This window comes from Watersipora subatra, chromosome 2 (genome assembly GCF_963576615.1).
Source record: "Watersipora subatra chromosome 2, tzWatSuba1.1, whole genome shotgun sequence".
Classification (NCBI taxonomy): Eukaryota; Metazoa; Bryozoa; class Gymnolaemata; order Cheilostomatida; family Watersiporidae; genus Watersipora; species Watersipora subatra.
The window spans coordinates 20,571,665-20,596,208 of NC_088709.1; the positions used below are offsets into that span (position 1 = coordinate 20,571,665).

General features: G+C 37.2%; 2 protein-coding genes across 2 annotated transcripts; both read left to right on the plus strand.

Moving 5' to 3' along the window:
• The first annotated feature begins 3,739 nt into the window (after positions 1–3,739).
• LOC137388038 (zinc finger protein 883-like) lies at positions 3,740–4,810 on the plus strand. Its single transcript, XM_068074555.1, has one exon. It carries the CDS (start codon positions 3,740–3,742, stop codon positions 4,691–4,693), a length of 954 nt encoding a protein of 317 aa, XP_067930656.1. The 3' UTR covers positions 4,694–4,810.
• Positions 4,811–19,295: 14,485 nt separating this feature from the next.
• Positions 19,296–20,575, plus strand: LOC137388039 (uncharacterized). The gene is made up of 2 exons (XM_068074556.1): positions 19,296–20,277; positions 20,547–20,575. Exons 1-2 carry the CDS (start codon positions 19,296–19,298, stop codon positions 20,573–20,575), a joined length of 1,011 nt encoding a protein of 336 aa, XP_067930657.1.
• Positions 20,576–24,544: the final 3,969 nt, after the last annotated feature.

A 24,544-nucleotide genomic window follows, 5' to 3' on the forward strand; every position in this document is an offset into this window, starting at 1 on the left:
TATTTATCTTGAGGTGTTGACTGATGTTCTAAAAAAAGAATCAAAGAGATTGACCAACCAGAAGCTGAGATATAGCCAGCCAAACACAGGTCTACCAAAAAACATAAGTGTTTTGGTAGTCATCAATATATGACGTATGAAATCGACTTGTGTGCCATTGGTCAATTAAGCCAACTAATGTGCTCTCCTATAACAATCACGGCGTTTTAATTGGTTTAATCCCTGGAAGTATAGAACAATCAAATTGGGCCTAACAATCATTGCTCTGAGAATTCCGAACCAGTCCCTCTGACGTGTAGATTAGTTTTAGAATAAAATAATTACACGCATCTATTATTTCGCAACATTCTGCTATCACTTTCTACAAATTATATTAGTTACATCATTTATTCTATACGCAGTTATATTATTATTTTGTATAATATGCATTATGATTATAATATTATTCATAAAAAATAATCATAGATAAGATAATAGATCAATAGAAAAATCAAATCAAAAGTTATCGTTTTCTTTTTTTACAGCAAGAGCAGCACGGTCAAGTTATTCTTTTTAAGATTATGGCTGTAGTGAACTTACAGTCTGTTAATAGTGACGATAATCATGAAAATCAACTAAATACTGCAGTAGATACACAATAGAAAAATGATGAATGAACAAAAATTCACATTCTCATTTCTTATTCTAAACGACTTGCAATCGCGGATGACGCATATAGACTATACACGCGCCGTTCGTTGAACAGAGGATCTTTGGAGCATATCCGTGGAGATCGAGTTAAAATTTGAAGCACAATAGTCAAAATATGCTCTTCTGCTTTGACAAATCACGGCAAGGGGTTGTGGGCAGATGCCTTTACCACACAATGTTTGCTTGATTTTCCTGAGAGACCAGACCTAGTCTGTAAATTATTTACTATCGCGAGAAGCTTTTCACATCTCGTAGCCAAAACAATCATTATACGTAACGGCGGTAAGGGTGCAAAACTCCGGCACATGAACATTAAGTCGATTTTATACGTCACAGTTTTCGAGATTTTTAAAGGGTTTTCCTCTAATTCTTTATTAGGTAGACCTGTGTTTGGCTGGCTATATCTCAGCTTCTAGCGGGTCAATCTCCTTGATTCTTTTCAGAACAACAGTCAACACCTCAAGATAACTAATAAAGCATAATAATATTATGCTTTCTCTATTCTTTAAGGTAGTACTACGATAAGCTTTATATTGAGCTTTGTATTGGCCTTTCAATTCACGTGAGAACATACATGACAAGACGATAACCAAATTTCGTGGTTATTTCATCGAAAAAAAGAGATTCCAATCTACGGCGACTTTTGGTTTTTGAGCTTTCAAAAGCTTGTAATCACATTTCCACATATTTGGCACTTACCACACAACAGGATAAGACGTGGTGAATATTTTGATACCAAATAACTTTGAAGTGCATTTTGTTGCAAGTCAACCTTTAAAAGAGGGATTAAACACATTGAAAGCTTCAACGTCAAAAAATGAGATATTCTTGTGGGGGCCAACTTATAAGTATTTGCAAATGGTTAAGGTAGAAAATATCGTATTTTGTTTTGTATTCAGTTAGAAAATGTAGCATTATGTGTAGCATTTTGGAAAATCATTTAAAAAAGAAAAAGATAATGACATGCTTTTAATGATTTTTATAAGCTGAGTTTGTGTATTGGATGCGTTTAGCTCATGGTCTTCACAAAGGCATGACCGGAGCATGATAGATGACCAGATCATGACTCAACCTGAAAGTTAACTATTGGTTTCATGAAAATATAAAATTGTTTCCCTGTCAGCTTGTCGCATGATGGCACTTGTCCTTCAAGTTAGCTTTTACTGCATTCATACTAAATTTGGATGAAACACTTTATGAGCTTCATTTTTTTATATGTTTGAACTTACTTTAGTAGCTTTTTCTAGTCTTTGTATTATAATTTATTTAGTACACGCTTACAAACCTTCTAGGTTCCCTTTATTACCAATATGTGCCAGCTGATTCCAAGTATGTACACTTCTGATGAAACTGTTGATTACCGTAAAACCTTTAATTGGACGCCACTTGATCCACCTCTATTAGGAATGCCACCTCTATTTAACCGCCACTATGAGAGAAATAATGCATAACAGACCGCCACCTTCTATTTTTAACGTCGCCTCCATTTCACCGCCACTTTGACAATCATTGATCTTCATGAATCCGTAATATCAAGTGATCAGTAGAAATATGTGCACAAAATAATATTAATAATGTATCATTTATGACAATAACAAGAAGTTTTGTTGTTGTGCAACTCGAAAGCTTTTCACTTTTTTAAAGGTTTGAAGGCAACTCTATAGAACTAATTAATAACCCTCTCAGGCTAATAGTAGTTCCTTGTCATTGTAAACACGGTATTGATACTTCGAAGCTCATTTAGCCTATACAAAAACTTTACATTTATGATGGTAGGTGAACGACTAGTTTTATAGGCCAGTGGTTATGTTAGCGAACAAAACCTTTCCACGTTGCATTTCTGGTAAAAGCAACACCAAAGTTTGCTCTGCTAAAAAATTGTTTGAACGCAAATTTTGATTAGTTCAGTAGTGCAGAAAAAGAGCTGAGATCAGAAGACATTGTGGAAGGTATTGAACAACCAGAAGATGTTTGTCCCATGAGTAGCAACAATCAGGACATTTAGCAATGCAAGCGACGATGCAAATGTTTTAGTTTAAAAGGTGTTAGTTTTTGTTTGTGCATGTAATATAAGTATGGTTCGTTTATGTCACTTGTTCATGAATATAACTTTGTAACATTTGGTAGATTGTAATTATACAACTTTTAACTTTGCAGGTTTATAGCATATTATTTAATAGCATCGTTGCTGTAAACTGATCTTATAATTGATCGATGTTTTTAACTCCTCTTCTATTGCGCATACAAAGCTAGTTTTTGCTGCAGGCTGTAGCAAACATATCAATGAGTGCAATCAGCTTTTATGAAATATCATTAAATAAAGATATAAAATAAACATGTCTTCAAATTTAGAATGAAATGAAAATTAGAAGCTGCAACAAATTGTCAAACGGGACACAAGCTATAATATCACCACAGGTTAATTGTCAGTGATATAATATTCATTGGTAGAGATATTTCTTTGTTGCTCAATTCTTACTTTTTAAGATATCTTTGACAAGTTGGGGTAAGTTAGCGAATTTAATGCATCCAAAAGGGTTAATGTCGCTCTACCCTAAGGAGAGTGCAAAATATAAGCGCTCTTAGCTTTCCCTGTAGTAGGGTTAACTTTATCTTCCCACAATTCTGACAAGCCGTTTGAAAATACAACACCAGCTTCTATTTGAACGCCACCACCAATCGACCACCACTAAAAAGGAAAGATTGAAAAATAGAGCGCCATGGCATTCAATTAGAGGCATTACTGTATATCAACTAGTTCAGAATGGATAGATAGACTTGAGTGTCACAAAAATTTATTTTACACCAAAATACATCTAAAGGTTGTTATTGTTATTTGTCCTTATCATGGATGTGGTTGTTGTAACATGCGGTAGGATGCACACATACATAGCAACATATTTAAATGTAGTAATCCACAAAATCATTTCATCCTTATTGTTTACATCTGATGGTTCATATTAGTATTTGTATTATACAAGTATATTAGGCATACTTGCGATGAACACTCTTAAAAATATATTATCTGCAGGGTTTAAATGACATTTTTATGGTAAAACAGTTCTGGAATGTGAACCATTTTGCTAAGCTTGTTGGCCAGAAACTATCAATTTATTGTATAGGTCAAGATTGTGGACAGAAATCTTTTCAAAGAGGTAAAAATGATATATCTGGAAGATTGTTATGTACTACCGCTGTAAAGACAAAAACAAAAGGTCTCACTGCAAGGACACCTCTTCACTGTGAGATATGCAGTGCTAGCTTTGCTCGCCGCAGTCAACTGTCAACTCACATGAGAACACACACCGGAGAGAAGCCATTCCAATGTAAAATATGCAGTAGTCAGTTTGCTCATCGTCATAATCTAACAGGTCACATGAGGATTCATACTGGAGAAAAACCATTCCAGTGCCATATGTGTAGTAGAAGATTTTCTGAGAACGTCCATTTAAAAAGACACATGAGGGCTCACACTGGAGAAAAACCATTCCAGTGCAAGATATGCAGCAGTAGCTTTGTTCATACTGCAAATCTAACAAGACATATGAGGACTCATACTGGAGAAAAACCATTTCAATGTAAGATATGCAGTAGTCGATTTGCTCATCGTCATCACCTAATTAGTCATATGAGGACTCATACTGGAGAAAAAACATTCCAGTGCAAGATATGCGGCAGTAGCTTTGTTCATAATTCAAATCTAACAAGACACATGAAGACTCATACTGGAGAAAAACCATTCCAGTGCAAGATATGCACTAGTCAATTTGCTCGTCACCATCATCTAACAGCACACATGAAGACTCATACTGGAAAGAAACCATTTCAGTGTAAGATATGCAGTAGTCGGTTTGCTCTTCGCCATAATCTAACACGTCATGTGAAGACTCACACTGGAGAGAAACCATTTCAGTGTAAGATATGCAGTAGTCGGTTTGCTCTTCGCCATCATCTAATAAGTCATATGAGGACTCACACTAGAGGGAAACCAATTCAATGTTAGATGTGCAGTAGTAGCTATACTCAATGTAATCAATATAAAACTCATTTGAAAATTCATACTTGATGGGAGCCATTTCATTATAAGACATACAACTGTACATGTTCAAATGCATTTGGACACACCGTATATTTAGATCTGGTTATATAAAAATTGTATAGCGAGTCATCTTTTTTGTTGTGTGATCACATCTGTTGTATATTGATTTGAAATTTAATTATCTATTCGTTGTAAAATATACGGAGCATTATTGTCAAAATTTACATTTATGTTTTCAAATAATTGATAAGCCTTGGTTCAGTTTGGTCGAACTGAATTGAACATGACTACCAACTGAAACTTTTTGGACATGAGAACATTGGCTGATCCTCCTGACCAAACCTTCTGGCATTGAAAACAAGGGATCGTTACTTTTGTAATTAAATGTTTGTAGCAAAACTTTAATCTTTATAGTGCATAAAATTTCTTACATACCAACTGAGCAATAGTTCACAGAGCAGCTAATTTTTCTGTTAGATTTATAATTCGATTTTTTAGTAGAAATCTAGCATCATTTTGTAGCATTCTGGCCTGCTTAAGGGTTAAAAACACATTTTTATGGTATTAACAGCTGCAGATAACATTAAAGATTCTGGTTTCAATGCTTGTTTAAGAATGGAAAACATTTTGTATATGCTGTCAACATGTACAGGCTACCCTCTGTGCTTTAAAGGTCATTTTTTACGTTGCAGTTATACAGAGTGTATAAGCCGCAACCACTGATTTTCCTTTGTTTAACACACAGTAAAACCTCTATTTGAAAGCCACTTTTATTTGAGCGCCACCTCTATTTGACTCTCTATTTAATATTCACTGGTCTTTACGAACCCATAATAGCAAGTTATCAGTCAAAAAATTAGATAGGGTTTAATGATCGAGCTCTGTTGCAATCGTGCTAGCCTGGGTTTCGGAGCTAACACAATTTTCGCGGGGCGGTCGCGTTGCCTTGTTAGGCTTTGGAAAACACGGCTCACTGTTGTCGTTTCATTAGCTCAGTCAGTAGACCCTGCGGTTCGCAATAGTAAGCTGACATTCTACAATGTATAATGTGTATTATGTGTTCTACTTCTACAATGTCGCTTCTACTTTGTGTCCTCTGTTCGGCAGAGTGGCATTAATGCCTCCTCGGGCTCATCACTTTTCCTAAATGGTTTTCACAATTGTCAAAGTATCAAATCGAGTTAAATAAAAAAATATTCTAATGAAACATCGTGTGTGGATGCATTTGTTACTTAATTCGATGGCGTTGCTTTCAAAGTTTAAAAAAGCCAACAAGCTATGAGTTACAATGCGGTCTTAAATATGCCGTAACAATGCCTGCTAATACATTGTAAGGTGTCTCTGAAAATAATTTTAATTTTTCAACAGAATGTTCATGTCTTCATATCAGTTTATAAACTACCTTGTGGGCAACTCTAAAACCAAAATGTTGGACTTGGACTTTAGCAACTTCAGATCGAAGTGCAGCTTTTATAATTATGATGATCGATCTTCTCAGGCACATCATCACTGAAGCCATGGCAACCACTGCGGCAACAATGAAATAATTCTCATTTGTTCAATATAATTATTATTTTACCATTGTATGGGTAATTTTCTATTGATTACTTTATATTATGGATTTGTAAAGATCAAAAGACTAATTTGATTTTCGAGATTAATTTCAAAGTTTCGGTTTAATAGAGGTAACATTCATCTAAAGGGTGCAACTGTATTTTTCAGCCCTCTTCTTGTATTGGTGTTCTGATAGAGCTGGCGTTCAAGTCAAGGTGGTGCTCAAATAGAGATTTTATGATGAGTATGCTCTTTTAAGATGCATAAGCAATAATTTTTCTTGTGCTATTTAGAATGTTTTGGTCTTACATTATCTAATATAATGGTTACCTTGAGCACTATGAGCACCTCTGAGGTATTGGTTAAGTAACCTCAAGTTGTTTTGAATGGTATCCAAGCTAAGTTCTATAGTTAATGATGAGTTAGGACATTTAACAGTCATTTTAAGGCTGGAAGATTGATGCGATCATTTGTCCTTGGCCAGGTGAAGTTATACACATGGTAGTAGAGCAAATGTCTGTAGTTCATCAGTTTCTCTAAAGTGTTCACTTTACTACTACAATATGTAGCGCTTAGAATGGTGGTATTCTTGAGAACCCAATTTGCAATCTGATTTTCAAATTAGAGAGATGTATATTTTGAATAGCTCTCATTCTCTCTTTTTTTCTTAAAGCACAATCAACAGATTACACTGTATTTTAATGACAACTCCTATTCTGAATTTAAAACTTAGACATTCTAGCTATAGCATCTAATGTAGAAGTAGTGATTGTGTAGGGGACCGTGCTGATGTAGCATCTGGTGTCTCCCACGGGCAACTTTCATAGACAGTCTGGTCATAGTATATGGTGGTACTTGCTCCGGTGATGGAATCGCTGAATAGTCCACACCAAGAGGCACCTTGTTGGGTGGTTTTGCTTTAGCAGTTGATGGCTTGTTAGCAGTTTTGCAACATTTTTTCCAGTTGAAGCATATGCTGGTTCATTGTGTAGAAATAGAATTGCTGGATAGCCACACTGTTACGTCTTGTAATAAAAAGCAATAAGCAAATTCAACATTGCAAGTAGACAGCTTCATTAGCAGTTGAACCACAGTTAAAGGTACGAACACACTATCTTTCTAATCAACGCTTACCCGAGCAATGAACTGCAACGATTAGCTGTTTTCACGGTGTACGCACTGCTGCGCCGAACTATTACCAATGCCAATATAGACTATGCTTTGCACATGTGTTAAAAGTCCATGCTCGATAAAATGCCAACTTGACAATTAGAGTATTTATTTAAGGATTTAGCCTGGCCAGGTTTTACCATTACGATTTTCATAGTCACACATACTGCATACACATTCTACATAACTCAAACAGGTAAGATTCTCTCTGCAACGCTTCATTGTTTCTCTGTGGGTCTATGCATATCCTCAGCTTGCAATTAAGCTTCTTTGCCACTACCATGTTGCTTTCCCAAGGAGTGGGTGATACACCCACAGCCTCAATTACCTTTTTCTTCACCATAACATCTAGCTCAGCTTTAACTTCTGTGTGTATAGCATGTGGCACGCGGCGCACTGGTGAGGCGTGTGGTCTGACTTCTTCTGCCACTTTCAAGTGTTGAACACCAGGTAGAGAACCGAACTCGTCGTCAAAAACACCTGGAAATACTTTAAAGATGTCAATCTGATTGCCCGTATTTATAGTATTGATATTTCCTTGGGTAATTGTTACCATGCCCATTGCCACCGAAGCTCTTAAGCCTAAAATGAGTGATCGTTCTTTGTCTACAATGTGAAACATCACTTTGTACTTTTAGTTGTTTTTAGAATTACGAACCATTATCCTAGCGGTACCCAAGACTGTCTGCACATCGTTGGTCCATTAAGTTAGTATTGTTTTGTCTGCTGTGATTGGTACCCCCTGTGGTAACATATCCTGTCTCAAGATATTGACAGTCGAGCCACTGTCTACCTGAAACTTGGCCTCTGCGCCTGAGTCTATCAAAACCAAGCGTGCAAAAACCTTGGAGAGCTGCTTTTCGTTGTGATCTGGTCTATTGATTTATGATCACTACTCTTCCCTGCTATTGTATGTGTCGATGCATGTGCACCAGCTTTCTTTTTAAGACAGACAGCTTCGAAATGATTTTCTGCTTTGCAAAAATTTCAAATCTTGCCAAAAGCTTTGCAAGGTTTCTTCCTGGTGGCATGCCGTTTGCCACAGTATTTTCAGTCCACCGACCTAATTGCCGATTTTGTGTCTTTAAAGGAACGATGACTTTTCTTTAAGCTTTCATTGACATTACCTGCTTCCTCTGCTTGTATCTTTTGAAGAGTAATAGTAGCACGTTTCTCACTCTTACATAGCTTAATTACAGACTCAAGCTTTGCTCAGTAGAAGCCAGCAGTATTCTTCATGTGTCATTGTTTTAAATGCCTAACACAAGTCTGTTGCGCAGCATGCTATCCTTCAACTCTTCAAAGTTGCACACTTTTTCCAGACTGCGCAGTCTTGCTAAGAAAGTGTCGAAATTCTCTCCCTCCTTCTCGTCAGCAGTACCAAACACAAATTCATGGTACAGTTCATTCTTTGTTCCAGCACAATGTGACTCAAGAATATCTAGTACTTGTGTAACAGTTGTGTGTTATTTTTCAATAGATTCTACTAGCTTTACTGCGGGTTCACCAACTGTGTATAGTAACAGCGCAGCACGGTAGTCCTCGCCTTCCTTGCTTAATTTACTTACTATAGCATATCTCTCCTATTGTTTCTTGAACACCCGAAATGCTTCTTCACGATGTTCATCTAACAACAGTGCATTAAGAGGGTCAAACCTGTGAGCCATGGCTTAGTATAAGTCTTTCAGATCTTCTGTAACTAGATTTTTTATTTATTTTCATTAGCTTAAATTAGCATCGTACTCGTTTGCATCAGGATGGTGGTAGTATATTCAGTAGTACTTAGTATATTTGTAGTATATTCATATACCCGTTCACTTCAGATACCAAAGGCCACGCTGAGAAGGGCTAGAGAGTGCCTCTACTAGCCTGGAATGACCGGTGAAATTGAGAATTTTATAGCCCAATGTGACATTTGTCAAAGATATAGTGCAAGACAACAGAACCAACCCATGATGAGGACAAACCTACCAGAGCGTCCATGGCAGATTGTGTCTAGTTATCTCTTCACATGTGATGAAAAAGAGTATATGGTCACTGTCAGCCACTAAAACAACTTTATTGAAGTGGATAGAGTTCAGTCAAAAGACGCTAGAACTATAGTAAATAAATTAAAAGGACACCTGGCTCGATATGGTCTTACTGAAACTCCTATAACTGACAATGGTCCTCAAAATTGTTTGAAATGGTTTTCATCAGAATTGTTTGAAAAGTTCACTCAAAAGTATGACATTCGACATCAAACCTCAAGTCCGCATCATCAACAGGGGGATGGCAAGGCGGAATCAGCAGTCAAGGCAGCAAAAAGACGAATAACTAAAGCTAATTAAGATGGGACTGATGCCTAATTAGCGCTACTAGCCCATAGAAACACACCTCAAGAAGGGCTTGAATACAGTCCAGCTCAGCGAATGTTAGGTCGTCGTTGCAGGACAAGATTGCCAACTAATGCATCATTACTAAGCCCATAAAATCCAAATACTGATAGTGTAAAATCTGCATTTAAACAAAAACAATCGATAGACAAGGCTGTTTATGACCAGCACAAAAGAACTGAAACCTCTGCAGGATGGGGATGCAGTTTGACTTAGATCAGTGACCTTGTGTCAGAAAGTTTGGCGACGTGCTCAAGTGGCACAACGTCTGGATGAACGATCTTATATGGTACAACCAGAGAGAGGAGCTCCTGTTCGCAGGGACAGAGTGGATATTAGAAAAGTCCCTCATCCAACAAAGTCTGAACCAAAATTACTCAGCACTCCTGAAACAACAACATCAGAACCAGTGATAGACAACTCAACATCTACCAACACTATGGAAGAACAATCAATCCTCCGCATCGCTACCTCGAGTAGCGGGCTGTCTTTTGGACAGCGCTGTACATACTATATTACTCGGCTACTTACCTTACATATTATTATATCAATACTCATATCTTACTCAACTTGCTAATTACTAGCGTCGATCATATGGACAATCAATGGGGAACACAACAATCAATATAAAAACAGTTCTCTACATAACAGATAGACTCAACACATTATTAAGAGAAGGGAGAATGTTGTGCCGAAGTGTTATCGACGCCAATATAGACTATGCTTTGCACATGCGTAAAAAGTCCATGCTCGATAAAATGCCAACTTGACAATTAGAGTGTTTATTCAGGGATTTAGCCTGGCCAGGTTTTATGATTACGATTTTCATAGTTACACATACCGCATACACATTCTACATAACTCAAACAGGTAAGACGCAACGCACACTATGGGCGATTAGCTGCGGGTGACCAACAACCAATTAGAAACTACAAAGTTGCCTTGGTGATATCGTGGGTCATTTTGTTCTCTTTTATTTTGTCTGATTATGCACTTCACTTCAATTTTGTAATTCATTTCAATTATGCAGTTCTTCAGTAAAATTGACTTGACACCAATCTTCATAACTGCTGAAATTTGACCTGATTTGGTCAACAAGCAGCCAATCAAGACGCTAATGGTTCCGATCATAGTTGCCAAACGTCAACATGTTGAAAGTCTATCGCATCGTCGCTAGCAACGATTTTGTTTGCCACTGATCACAAACTGACGTCGTAGCAGTCCATCGGTGTGGTCAACCACACAGCTTATCATCGATTTGAGTGATTTTACAAGTATTTTTATTTTGACAAGTATTTGATAATGGTTAAGGTCGAAAATAACATTTTTTTTTTGTATTCAGTTAGAAAATGTAGTGTTTTGTGTAGCATTTTGGAAAAGCGTTTAAAAAATAAAAAGATAATGACAGGCTTTTAATGATTTTTATGAACTGAGTTTGTGCATTGGATGCGTTCAGCTCATGGTCTTCACAAAGGCATGACCGAAGCATAAACGAACAGATCATGACTCAACCTGAAAGTTAACTATTGGTTTTATAAATATATAAAATTGTTTCCCTGTTGGATTGTCTCATGATGGCACTTGTCCTTCATGTTAGCTTTTACTGCATTCAAACTAAATTTGGATGAAACGCTTTATGAGCTTCCTTTTTTACATGTTTGAACTTACTTTAATAGCTTTCTTAGTCTTTTTATTAGAATTCATTGAGTACAAGCTTACAGACCTTTTAGGTTTGCTTTATTAACAAAACGTACCAGCTGATTTCAAGTAAGTACATTTCTGATGAAACTGCTGATTACCTTAAAACCTTTAATTGAACGCCACTTGGCCCACCTCTATTAGGAATGCCATCTCTATTTAACTGCTTCTATATGAGAGAAAGGTTGCAAAAACGATCGACACCTTCTGTTTTAACGTCGCCTCCATTACATCGCCATTTTGACAATTATTAATCTTCGTGAATCTGTAATATCAAGTGACCAGTAAAAAAGTGTCCACAAAATAATATTGATAATGTATTGTTTACGTCCATAACAAGAAGTTTTGTTGTTGTCCAAATCAAAAGCTTTTCACTTTTTTAAAACTTTGAAGGCAACTCTAACGAAATAATTAATAACGCTATCAGGCTAATAGCAGGAACTACGTGTTTGTCACAATTTCTATTTCTATAACAGTTCCATAACATTTCCATATTATTTCCATTTTCATAAAATTTCCACAATTTATTTCCATTTCCATAATTCATTTCCATATTATTTCCATTTTCATAACATTTCCATAATTCATTTCCATTATATTTCCATTTCAATAACATTTCCATAATTTTTTTCCATATTAATTCCATTTCCATAGCATTTCCATAGTTTTTTCCATTTCCATAACATTTCTATAATTTTTTTTCCATATTATTTCCATTTCCATTACATTTCTATAATTTTTTTCCATATTATTTTCATTTCCATAATATTTCCATAATTCATTTCCATATTTATTTCTTTTCCATAACTTTTCCATAATTCATTTCCATTTCCATAACTTCCATATTATTCCCATTTCCATAATTTATTTCCATATTTTCTTCCATTTCCATAACATTTCCATAATTCATTTCCATATTATTTCCATTTCCATAACATTTCCATAATTAATTTCCATATTCTTTCCATTTCCATAACATTTCAATAATTTATTTCCATATTATTTCCATTTCCATAACCTTTCCATATTTCTAAAATAAAATTTCCATGTCCATTTCCATAAAGTTTTGGAAATATTTATGTCTATGGAAATAGATATGGAAAAGTAAACATTTCCATAATATGTTTAGCGATCCTTGGCTAATGGTAGTTTCTTGTCATTGGAAACGTTGTCTTGATACTTCAAAGTTCATTTAGCCTTTAGAAAAACGATTAACATTTATGATGGTCGATGAACGACTTGTTTTAAATGGTTATGTTTAGTGAGCAAAACATTCCCGCATTGCATTTGTGCTAAAAGCAACAAATAAAAGTTTGCTCTGCTAAAAATGTGTTTGAAACACAAAGTTTGACTAGTTCAATAGACAGAAAAAGACTTGAGGTCAGAAGACATTGTCGAAGGTATTGGACAACCCAAAAATGTTCGTCCCATGAGTAGCAACAATCAGAACATATAGCTATGCAATCAACAAGGCAAATATTTTAGTTTAAAAAGTGTTAGTTTTTGTTTGTGCATGGAATATAAGTATGGTTAATTTATGTCACTTGTTCATAAATATAACTTTGTAGCAATTGATAGATTGTAATTTTATAACTGTAAACTTTGAAGATTTATAGCATATTGTTTGATAGCATCATTGCTATAAACTGATCTTACAATTGATCGATGCTTTTAACTCCTTTTCTATTGCGCATACCAAGCTAGTTTTTTTCTGCAGGCTGTTGAAAACATATCAATGAGTGCAATAAGCTTTTATGAAACATCATTGAGTAAACATATAGAATAAACATGTTTTCAAATTTAGGATGAAATGAAAATTGGAAGCGGCAACAAATTGTCAAACAGAACACAAGCTATAATACCTCCGCAGGTTAATTTCCAACGATACAATATAAATTGGTAGAAATATTTCTCTGTTGCTCCGTGCATACTTTTTAAAATATTTTTGACACTTTGTAGGTAAGTTGGCAAATTTATTGATTCCAAAAGGGTTAATATCGCTCTACCGGAAGGGGAGGGCAAAATATAGGCGGTGTTAGCTTTGCCCTTAGAAGGGCTAACTTTATCTTCCCACAATTCTGACAACCCATTTGAAAAATACAACACCAGCTTCTATATGAACGCCACCTCCAATTGACCACCACTAAAAAGGAAAGATTGAAAACTAGAGCGCAATGACATTCAATTAGAGGCTTTACTGTATATCAACTACTTCAGAACAGATAGATAGACTCGAGTGTCACACAAATTTTTTACACCAAAATGCATCTAAAGGTTGTTAATGTTATCTGTCCTTATCATTGATGTGGTTGTTGCAACATGAGCTAAGATGCATATATGCATAGCAACATATTCAAATGTAGTCACCCACAAAATCCTCTCATCTTTATTATTTACATCTGATGGTTCATATTATTATTTGTATTATAGAAGTATATTAGGCATATACTTGCAATGAAAACTCTTAAAAATATTATAATATTTACAGGGTTCAAGTGGCGTTTTTATGGTATAAAAATTCTGGAGTGTGAAACATTTTACTAAGCTTGTGGGTCAGAAACTATCAATTTATATTATATGTAAAGATTGTGGACAGAAATCTTTTCAAAGAGATAGAAATGATACATCTGGAAGATTGTTATGTACTACTGCTGTAAAGACAAAAATAAAAGGTCTCACTGCAAGGAAACCTCTTCAGTGTGAGCTATGCAATGCTAGCTTTGCTCGCCGTAGTTATCTAGCAACTCACATGAAAACACATACCGGAGAGAAGCCATTCCAATATAAGATATGTGGTAGTCGGTTTGCTCATCGCCATAATTTAACAGGGCATAGGAAGGTTCATACCGGAGAAAAACCGCTTCAATGCAATATATGTAGTAGAAGATTTTCTGAGAGCGGCAATTTAACAATTCACATGAGGACTCATACTGGAGAAAAACCATTCCAGTGCATGATATGCAGTAGTCAATTTGCTCTTCACCATCTTTCAACAAGACACATGAGGACTCACACCGGCGTAAAACCATTTCAGTGTAAGGTATGCAGTAGTCAGTTTGCTCTTCGCCATCATCTAACATGTCATGTGAGGACTCACACTAGAGGGGAGCCAATTCAATGTTAGAAGTGCAGTAGTAGCTTTACTCACCGTAATCAATTCAAAACGCACTTTAAAATTCATACTTTATGTGATCCATTTCATTATAAGACATACGACTGTACATGTTCAAATGCATTTGGACCCACCATATATTTTGATCTGGTTAAATAAAAACTGTATAATGAGTCATCTTTTTTGTTGCGTGATCACATCTGTTGTATATTGAGTTAAAATTTATTTATATATTTGTGGTAAAATATACGGAGCACTGTGGTCAAAATTTGCGTTTGCTTTTTGTTAATTGACAAGCCTTGGTTCAGTTTGGTGAGACCAAATTGAACACGACTAAGAACTGCACCTTTTTGGATATGAGTAAATTGGCTGATCCTCCTGACTCTATCTTCCAACGTTGAAAACATGAAATCAATTACTTTTGTAATTAAATACTTTTAGCAAAGCTTTAATTGTTATAGTGCATTAAATTTCTTACATTATTCTGAGCAATAGTTCACAAATTAGCTAAAGGTTCATGTTATACTTATTATTAATATTTTTATTGAAATCCAGCCTCATCTTGTATTTTTCTGCCCTGCTTAAAGGTTAAAAACACAATTGCTCATGGTATTAACAGCTGCAGATAACATTAATGATTCTGGTTTCAATGCTTGTATGCTAATTATGAAAAATATTTTGTATATGCTGCCAACATGTATATATACATGTTGGCAGCATATACAAAATATTTTTCATATAATTATAGATTACACCCCGACCTTTAAAGACAGATTTTTGTGTTACAGTTATACAGGGTGTATAAGCTGTAACCGCTTATTTTCCATCTGTTTAACAAACATTGAAACCTCTATTTGAATGCCACCTTTTAATTGAACGCCACCTCTATTTGACCGCCTCTTTTCCTATTCATTGATCTCCATGAACCAATAATAAACTTTATAACCAATAGCAAGTGATCAGTCAAAAAGTGTCTACATAGTTGTGCTAATAATGGTTCAGTGATATTAGTAGCAATTAATTATTTTGTTGTATCTGTTCATATCCAAGTCCATTTTCCAACTCTGAATGTGTTTGTTATTTGTTAAACTTTTGAAATCAACAATGTAGACATCATTAATAACTGTATTAGGCTGGTAGTAGTTCTCTTTTGACAAGTACTTGATACTCCGACATACAATGTACATGTATGTGATAAACAGTTTACATTTACGATGGTATAACTACTATAACTATCAGTATAACTATAACTACTTCTAGACTAAAAGCTGTGGTTAGCAATGCAGGTAGAAGTTTATCCTTTGTGTGAAATACAATGTCGAAAGTTTTTCTCTCCCCAAACAATTGTTTGGACCCTGATACTAACTATTTCAGCAGTGCGGAAGAAGAGTGGAGGTCAAAAGACATTGTAGAAGGTATTGAAGCTATTGAAGCCATGATAGCCAGAAGATGTTCGTTCCATCGGATGCAACAATCAGATTGCAACTTGCAGAGCAATCGATGTAAATAACTTTTGTTTCAAAATTATTAAATGTTGTTTCTGTTTGTATTATAGGAATGGTTTGTGTATGTAACTTGTTTTTTGAATATTTATCTGTAATACAGTCATACTTCGACTTAAGAGCTTAATGCGTTCCGAGACTGAGCTCGTATGTTAATTCGCTTGCATGTTGGTGCATATTATTTATATATATAACAGTTAAATATATATTGATTGGTTTCCATACTCTAAAAATGCAAATAAAACACTCAAAACTAGATATTGTAACAAAAAGCACATGTTGTTTATTGTCCTAACACACCGCATGCTTTCAAAAAGCAACAAATTAAAAATAATGCAAAGAAATGGGATTAATTAAAATGTAAAATTAAATACATACAATAGCAGCTAACGCTAGCATTTGCCAGGGAGGGAGATATAAGTTATCCTTCATTACGACAGTTGAAATTGATAAATCTGGATTTTATCAATGTCTTAAAAGACAAACTTAGAAGCAAACCTAAAAGCAAACTTTCATTTTTAACTTAACATAATTAAAAAGTTTTCGGCGTTCATAGTTTGAAGTTTTTCGCTGGTTAGGTAATTGTTTCTTTGTTTCGCTTCCACGACCAGCCAGCCGTTTTAAGATAAACCTATCTAATGACGTTTGCTTTTGTCGCCCTTTCAACATTTTGCAGTTAGGATGAACACAGGTGTCTTCACAAAGGGTTAATGCACGACCATTAGCCAACTTGTCCGAACGTCTATTTTTATAGTTTTGATAGATAGCACCGGAGTGCGAGAGGAAATTAGCACCCCAAAAACTCTTGTGAGAAAAGTGAAGAAAGCGGATTTGTGCCGCAACATATGACATCGCAACCAAAGTCGTATAGCTTCAGAGTCCTGCATCGAGAACCGGAAACAACAATGCTGTTTCCAAACAAACCCGATCGACATACTGATCTCTAATGGAATATTCTTACCTCGCTCTCAACATCTCATCTTGCATTTATTTTATTTCTTTACAAAAAAAGTTGTAGCTACTTGTAGGAAATTTTGTCCTCTTTTAAATGGTGTATACAACAATCAATTATAACGCAACGGCCAATGAGAGTAATATTTTTTGGTTAATGTTGCAGCCTCTCCATTATAACTTATATAAAAATAGAGCTCTCATAAACGCTTCCGCTGGCCACGAAACTCTGTGAAACTATACGGCTCTGATCTAAACAAGGAAGTAGCTTTGTTGATATTTGGTACTCTGTTTTCCAAGCTTCAGTTCATGATTGAGCAGTTGTTTATAGAAAAATGCATTCTCACTGGAGATTATGTAAATTTTGGGAACTGATCATCTTTTTTCTCAACGCCAAGAACAAAAGATAACTCGGTTTTTGTATGTTTTTGTGTGTACAATTGAATGTAGTGAACTTATTCTCTCACTTTGGGTGGTAAGCTATAAAAACCCCTTTGGCTTAGCTGATCTAATAAGGATTTATTTACAGTGATGAATAGCACTACTGGTATACAACTGGTACAGAATTTTTACAAGCCACAACTCACTTACACATCTACATTTCACCATGAGACTTGAAACAGATCAGTTGTAATAGTAAGTAACAATATCAAACTAATAATTCTTGATCAAATCAAGTTACCTGTGACCTACATAGACAATTCTTGGCACAAATGCAGGCATCAATTCATCAAGAGGCTCCGTTTTATCATTAAGCTGTATCAATAAATATAAATAGGACAATTGGCCAGGCTGTGCCTTTACATCCTTTTACAAATCCCAAAAGCGTCGTAATCCTTACTATTGCTACAGCATAAATTAGTAGAGTTTGACTAACAATGTCTGGTGTTAACCATTAAAAAGACTCATGTTTGTGCTTCATCCAGGAATCATGTCCGCTTTATGATGTGGCGGACTAGGTGATAAAATGTGAGATTAAGTTTGAAAACACTTACAATGTATATCCAGAACGTTCATTGTATTCTTTCAATAAGTTTTAATATATAAAAACCTTATTTGGAAATACTCAGTAAGATGCTATTCAGACTGTATGAGGATGAAGTCTCACACCTAACACGCCTGAAATAAAACAACAAAATAATGCAAAGGGGTGAGCTTCCATGTCATATATGGGAGATGCTGGAACATTTTCTGTTGTAGTAATGGTATCTTCTTGAGCCACTGGCAACTGATCACCATTCAGTGTGTCATAAGACTTACTACAATAATAACAAAAGAAAGTGTTACTAACAGAACGTATCCAAAAGTGTTAACTAACAAATGAGGCTTGAGATGTACTCACATGCATCTAATCAACAATAATGACAAGTAATTCCAAAAACTGATCAACAAAATTGATTGAATGATAAAAGATTTAAGGAGATGGTTTTTTAGATTTATAATATTTTACACCTATGTTCCATTCAAACATGTGGATCGGACAGCTGTGAATAAAATGCATGGCCTGCTGACATTCTCACAGAGCTTTGGACGTGTAAACAAAAAACCATTATCATTCATAAGACATCATCATTTATTAATTTTGGTGTGTACAGTTAAATAAAAGCGCAAGTCACAGCCATAGACTATACTTCTATACCTATAAACATACCGGTATCATTTCTTGGAGTGAGTTTTGCCTAACAAAATGGTTCTTTCCACACAGAATGGTAAATGATGTGGGGCAGGATGGTTCTTCTTGGTTTTTTTCCTATAGGCATGTTCAGCAGCCTTCCTACGGAAACCTCCACGTTAGCTCGTTGTTGTGCCGAGTAGCCTTTTTCTTCTGCCACTGCTGAAGGCTGCACTCCAATTTTAGTCCTGTAATTATTATGATATTTGTTCTTTTTTATGTGAAATATGCTTTGCGTTATGTCTTACATGGTGTTGTATTATGTACTTTAGAGTTATCTTCCCACTATTGTATCAATATTATATTCGCATACCTTGTCGGTCCCACTTTGTGTTTTCCTGTCAATAAACAGTTTCCTGTCACCTACCGCATGGACCGCATCACGCTTACTTTTACGTTATCTTTACGTTATCAGAAACACCTACCAACAATACCACATGGTGACCAGTACTAATATTACATCGTGAGAACATTTATGTTAATTCCTTGCTAGAAAGTTTTTGGTCTGATCTTCTTTTAATCGACGCTAAGTATGGCAAAGTTTAACCCACCGGCAGAATTTGACTTTGTACCGGAGAGGTGGGCTGAGTGGTCCACCAGGTGGGGCAGATTCCGTAGCCTGTCACAGCTAGATAAGCAAGAAAATCAGCTGCAGATCGATAGTTTGCTGTATACAATGGGATCAAAAAGTGAGACAATTTTTAATTGCCTGGGACTGTCTACAGAAGACAAACAAATTTACACAAAGGTGAAAGAAGGTTTCGACAAATACTTTTCTCCAAGGAAATACGTTATATTTGAAAGAGCAACATTCTTCAGACGTGACCAGCTTCCCGGTGAGTCTGTTGAAGAATTTATTCGTGCAATAAACCACATGGCGGATAGATGCGACTTCGGAGATCGTAGATCAGAGCAGATTAGAGATCGGATCGTAGTGGGAATTGCGGACAAAGATGTTAGCAGAGAAATGCAAAAAATGGAGCTGGACCAGCTTACTGAGGAAAAGGCAGTTGCCATGGCGAGGCAATCTGAGCAAGTTGAACGTCAGATGAAGTTGTTGAGTCGCGGTGAGGATAACACCTCTGTCGACACTATCCATAGCGATAATCATCAAAGACGTGAGCCAAATCGCAATAGCCATCGCCTACCCCCAGCCTCTGGCTATCAGCGCCAAGGGCAACATCAACCGTGTAAAAACTGTGGGTACTACCAGCATTCAAGAGGAAGCTGTCCTGCTCTGCGTGCTGTTTGCCGGAAATGTTCGAAAATAGGACATTTTTCGAAAGTATGCTTGATGTCAGCCGGTAAGCCTAAGTCAGATTCCAACAGCCGTACGTCTGTCGATGAGGTAGAGGCAGAGATAGAGAGGGTATTCCTAGGTGAAGTCCAGGATAACCAAAATCACAGTAACCCATGGATGAAAAGTATTGATGTGCACATGGGTGAGCCAGAGTCGAAAACTGTGTCCGTGAAGTTTAAACTTGACACTGGTGCTGACGTTTCTGTTATACCTAGTAGCTTGTGTTCTTGTCAAAGTTTAAAACCAAATGACAAGATTTTAGTAGGCCCTGGAAATAGTAGAGTACCTGTGCTAGGTTATTTTTCAGCTAGATTGAGCGTAAATAATGCTGAACACTATGAACGTCTATATGTAGTCAACCAGACAAAAGCGTTGCTCAGTAGAAATGCATGCATTGAGTTAGGTCTGGTAAAAGTCAGTTGTAATGTCGATCATGTGCATACTATTAACCATTTTAAATGTGAGTTTCCTAAGCTGTTTCAGGGTCTGGGCTGTATGAAGCAGGAGGCTGATATCACGCTGCGGGCAGGTTGTCAACCGTACGCCATAAACACGCCAAGAACTGTACCTTATCCGTTGCTCGACCACGTCAAGTCAGAACTCGATGCGATGGTTAAGGAAAATGTAATTTTCCCTGTCGATAAACCCAGTGACTGGTGCTCTCCGATGGTAGTTGTGCCGAAGCCAAACTCCCGTGTCCGTATTTGTGTTGACTATACTAAGCTAAACAGAGATGTCAAAAGGGAGATATATCCAATGGCCCATGTTGAATCAAGTCTGGCAAAGTTAGGCACTGGTAAACTTTTTACCAAGCTAGATGCGAATTCAGGATTCTACCAAATTCCGTTGACCCCTCAAGCCAGAATGCTGACAACATTCCTCACTCCATTTGGCCGTTTCGCTTTTAACCGGTTACCGTTTGGGTTGTCGTCTAGCCCTGAGATTTACTCAAAGATTATTTCAAGCGTACTGGATGGCCTTGAGGGAGTAATTTGCCACATGGATGATGTGTGTATATGGGGAAACGACCAACAAGAACATGATAATAGAGTCCGTGCGGTGTTAGATCGAATGGTACGCGCCGGTATGACACTAAATGAATCCAAATGTCAGTTTGCCTGTCGGAGCATCAAATTTTTAGGCCACGTAATAAGCTCCAATGGCATTAAACCTAACCCCGACGCCATCCAGGGCATCCGAGATTTTGCGACACCGAAAAATGTGAGTGACGTGCGAAGTTTTCTTGGCATGGCCAACCAGCTCAGTAAGTTCACTATGCGTCTAGGTGATCTCAGTACACCGCTCAGGGACTTGCTCTGCAAAAACTGTCCGTGGTACTGGGGAGACCGGCAAGCTAAAGCCTTCACCAACATCAAAGATGAGCTGTCCCAATCTGTAGAGTTGGCGGTTTACAACCCAACTCGCAAAACTATCATCCAGACAGATGCATGTAGGAATGGCATTGGTGCTGCATTACTACAAGTACAACCCGATGGTACGCTTCGTTTAGTTTACGCTGCGTCACGAGCACTCACCGACACTGAGCAACGATATGCCACGATTGAACAGGAAGCCCTCGCCATTGTATGGGCATGCGAAAAGTTCAGAAATTACATTATAGGCATGACTGTTAGTATTCAAACCGATCACAAACCGCTCGTCTCTTTATTTAATGACACAGAACTCAGCAAAATGCCTGCTCGCATTCAACGATTTGGCATGCGCATGTTACGCTTCCGGTACCGGATGGAACACATTCCTGGGAAGCAAAATATTGTTGCTGATGCACTTTCCCGTTCAAAGGCCGTTCCTACTGTGGAGGACATAGCATTCTTAGAGGAAGTAGAAAATCATGCTCGCAGTACTCTGCTTTACTCCGCCTCCAATGAGAAACTCAGCAAACTCATAGAGTCACAGAAAAATGATGAGGTATTGGCAAAAGTTCACCACTTTGTTAATACGTCGTGGCCTGCGTATATGACGTCTAATGACTCATTAGTACGTCCTTTCTTTGAGAATCGCTCTAGAATAACCATAATTTATGGAGTACTCGTTTTCGACGATCGTATAATCATTCCGCTCGCTGACCGTCTCGAAGTGCTACAGAAAGTTCACCAAGGCCACCTAGGCATTACTAAGTGCAGAGATCGAGCAAGGAAGTCAATTTGGTGGCCCGGGATGTCGCAACAAATTGCGGAAATGGTACGCTCATGTGAATCGTGTCGAAAATTAGCCCGAGTTCCTCCAGAGCCACTGATGAGATCAGAGTTCCCGTCTCGCCCATGGGAGCGTGTTGGTAGTGACCTATTTTATTTTAAAGACTGTTGGTATCTATTGCTAGTTGATTATTATTCTCGTTATGTCGAGGTCGCTATGCTGAAAGAGCTCAACAGCCTGGAGACCATTGGTCACATGAAAAGCATCTTTGCACGTCACGGAATTCCTGAGCTACTGGTTTCAGATAATGGGCCGCAGTACTCTTCGATAGAATTTCAAAAATTTGTCACCGGCTATGGTTTTAAACACATCACTAGTTCGCCAAAGCACCCGCAATCGAACGGCGCAGCCGAGAGAGCCGTTCAAACCATAAAGTCCATGCTGAAAAAAGAGACCGACCCTTATCTTGCATTGCTGGCATATCGTTCATCACCCATTGAGAATGGATTATCTCCTGCAGAGTTGCTTATGGGCCGACAACTCCGAACGACTGTCCCAGCACTTCCCGTCACGCTGGAGGCCTCTAAGCCTAACCTCCAAAGCATTCGTGCTCAGGAGGAGGACCAGAGAAAGAAAAGCAAGATCTCCTATGACAACCGACACCGCGCCAGAGAACTGCCACTGCTTGACCCTGGACAACAGGTCTTTGTTCCAGATTTAAACCGTGAAGCTGTAGTAGCAGCAGCTGTCCCAAATGCCCCTCGGTCCTATCTTCTCCGAAACTCAGGTGGAACTTCAATTCGTCGTAACCGCATTGACATACGACCGATCGAAAATATAGAGGACAATGTTAAACCGCCACCAAACAGTCCAAAGGGGCACTATATATCGAGGTCTGGTCGTACGGTTAGGCAGCCTGTGAAGCTCGACTTATGAATCCGACAGCGTGGTGTCAGCCCCCTGGTTCAGACTCTAGCTTTTCAAGGTTCTGTGACCTTTGTAGGTCACTGCACTATTGTTAATATTAATGTGACAATCATTTCTCAATCAATATGTCTTTAGGTAAATGCTACGCTTTCAATGTTCATGTTTGTCTGAGAAAGAGAGATGTTGTATTATGTACTTTAGAGTTATCTTCCCACTATTGTATCAATATTATATTCGCATACCTTGTCGGTCCCACTTTGTGTTTTCCTGTCAATAAACAGTTTCCTGTCACCTACCGCATGGACCGCATCACGCTTACTTTTACGTTATCTTTACGTTATCAGAAACACCTACCAACAATACCACACATGGTATAAATCTGATGATACCTCGATTAATCACAAAAATTTATCCAGAATATCTGATGAGGAGTGTCTGACACCAGCCAAACTATTAGTCCCAAAACCGCTAGAGTGTGGGCCTAATAGTTAGGCATGTATCAAACAGCTATCAATACTGAATACCATGTGAGGCATGCTTGTACATTAATGTATAACTGACTGACTCGTTACCTAAACTATGGTAATACTACACCCTGCCAATTCACCCTAAAATTCACCTCTTTTGCGTAAAACTATCCTTCTCCTAAAGACAATGGTGAGTTCAGGAGAGTGATTTTCTGACTCGCTGTACGGGCCTTCCACCGTTCAATGAAGGTCTCAAAGGCCGGACCATACATAGCCGCCTCATAGTAGTTTGAGTTTATCCGACATGTTCTTGTGGAATGCATCAATAGCTGCTCGCCTTAAAAAAAAACTCAATATGTACATGATGTGCATATTATAAACAGCAATATCTCCCAGTGTTATTTAATCTTGTCTTTTAACTATTGAATCATCATTGTTCAAACAGAGTATGTACTGCGGCATGAATCATAAAATGTACTATCATTTGAGAAGCAAAAATCATTACTGAATAAACTGAGCAGGAGAGTAAACACACCATTGGAGTAATGAAGCAAGAAGCAGAAGGTGGTATGTTTGTTGAACAGAGAACATAGGACAAGGGGCTTCTGACTTGATTTTATCAAATCAATCACCACAGTGGCAAATAATAACCATCAGGCATGTTATACCATGATGATTGCTGACATGTCATAACTAGCATGTGTGACAAAATAGCTTATAAATGAAAAACATGTATAAATATAATGATCATGTGCCTTGTCTCGGAACCTACCATTTCTGGGGCTGTATTTCAGAAACCTTTGGTATCACTTCCCCTTCTGAATAACTGTTCTCGCTAGAATGATAAAAACAAAACAATTGTTCACAAAATGTAACATATCAAACCACCTATAATGAATTTTAGTGTTCGAGTAATCATACCCACATATG

Coding starts and splice junctions, on each gene's coding strand:
- LOC137388038 (XM_068074555.1), top strand. CDS start 3,740: ATGGTAAAACAGTTCTGGAATGTGAACCATTTTGCTAAGCTTGTTGGC.
- LOC137388039 (XM_068074556.1), top strand. CDS start 19,296: ATGGCAAAGTTTAACCCACCGGCAGAATTTGACTTTGTACCGGAGAGG. Junction 20,278..20,546: donor TGACGTTTCTGTTATACCTA/GTAGCTTGTGTT, acceptor AAGCTGTTTCAG/GGTCTGGGCTGTATGAAGCA.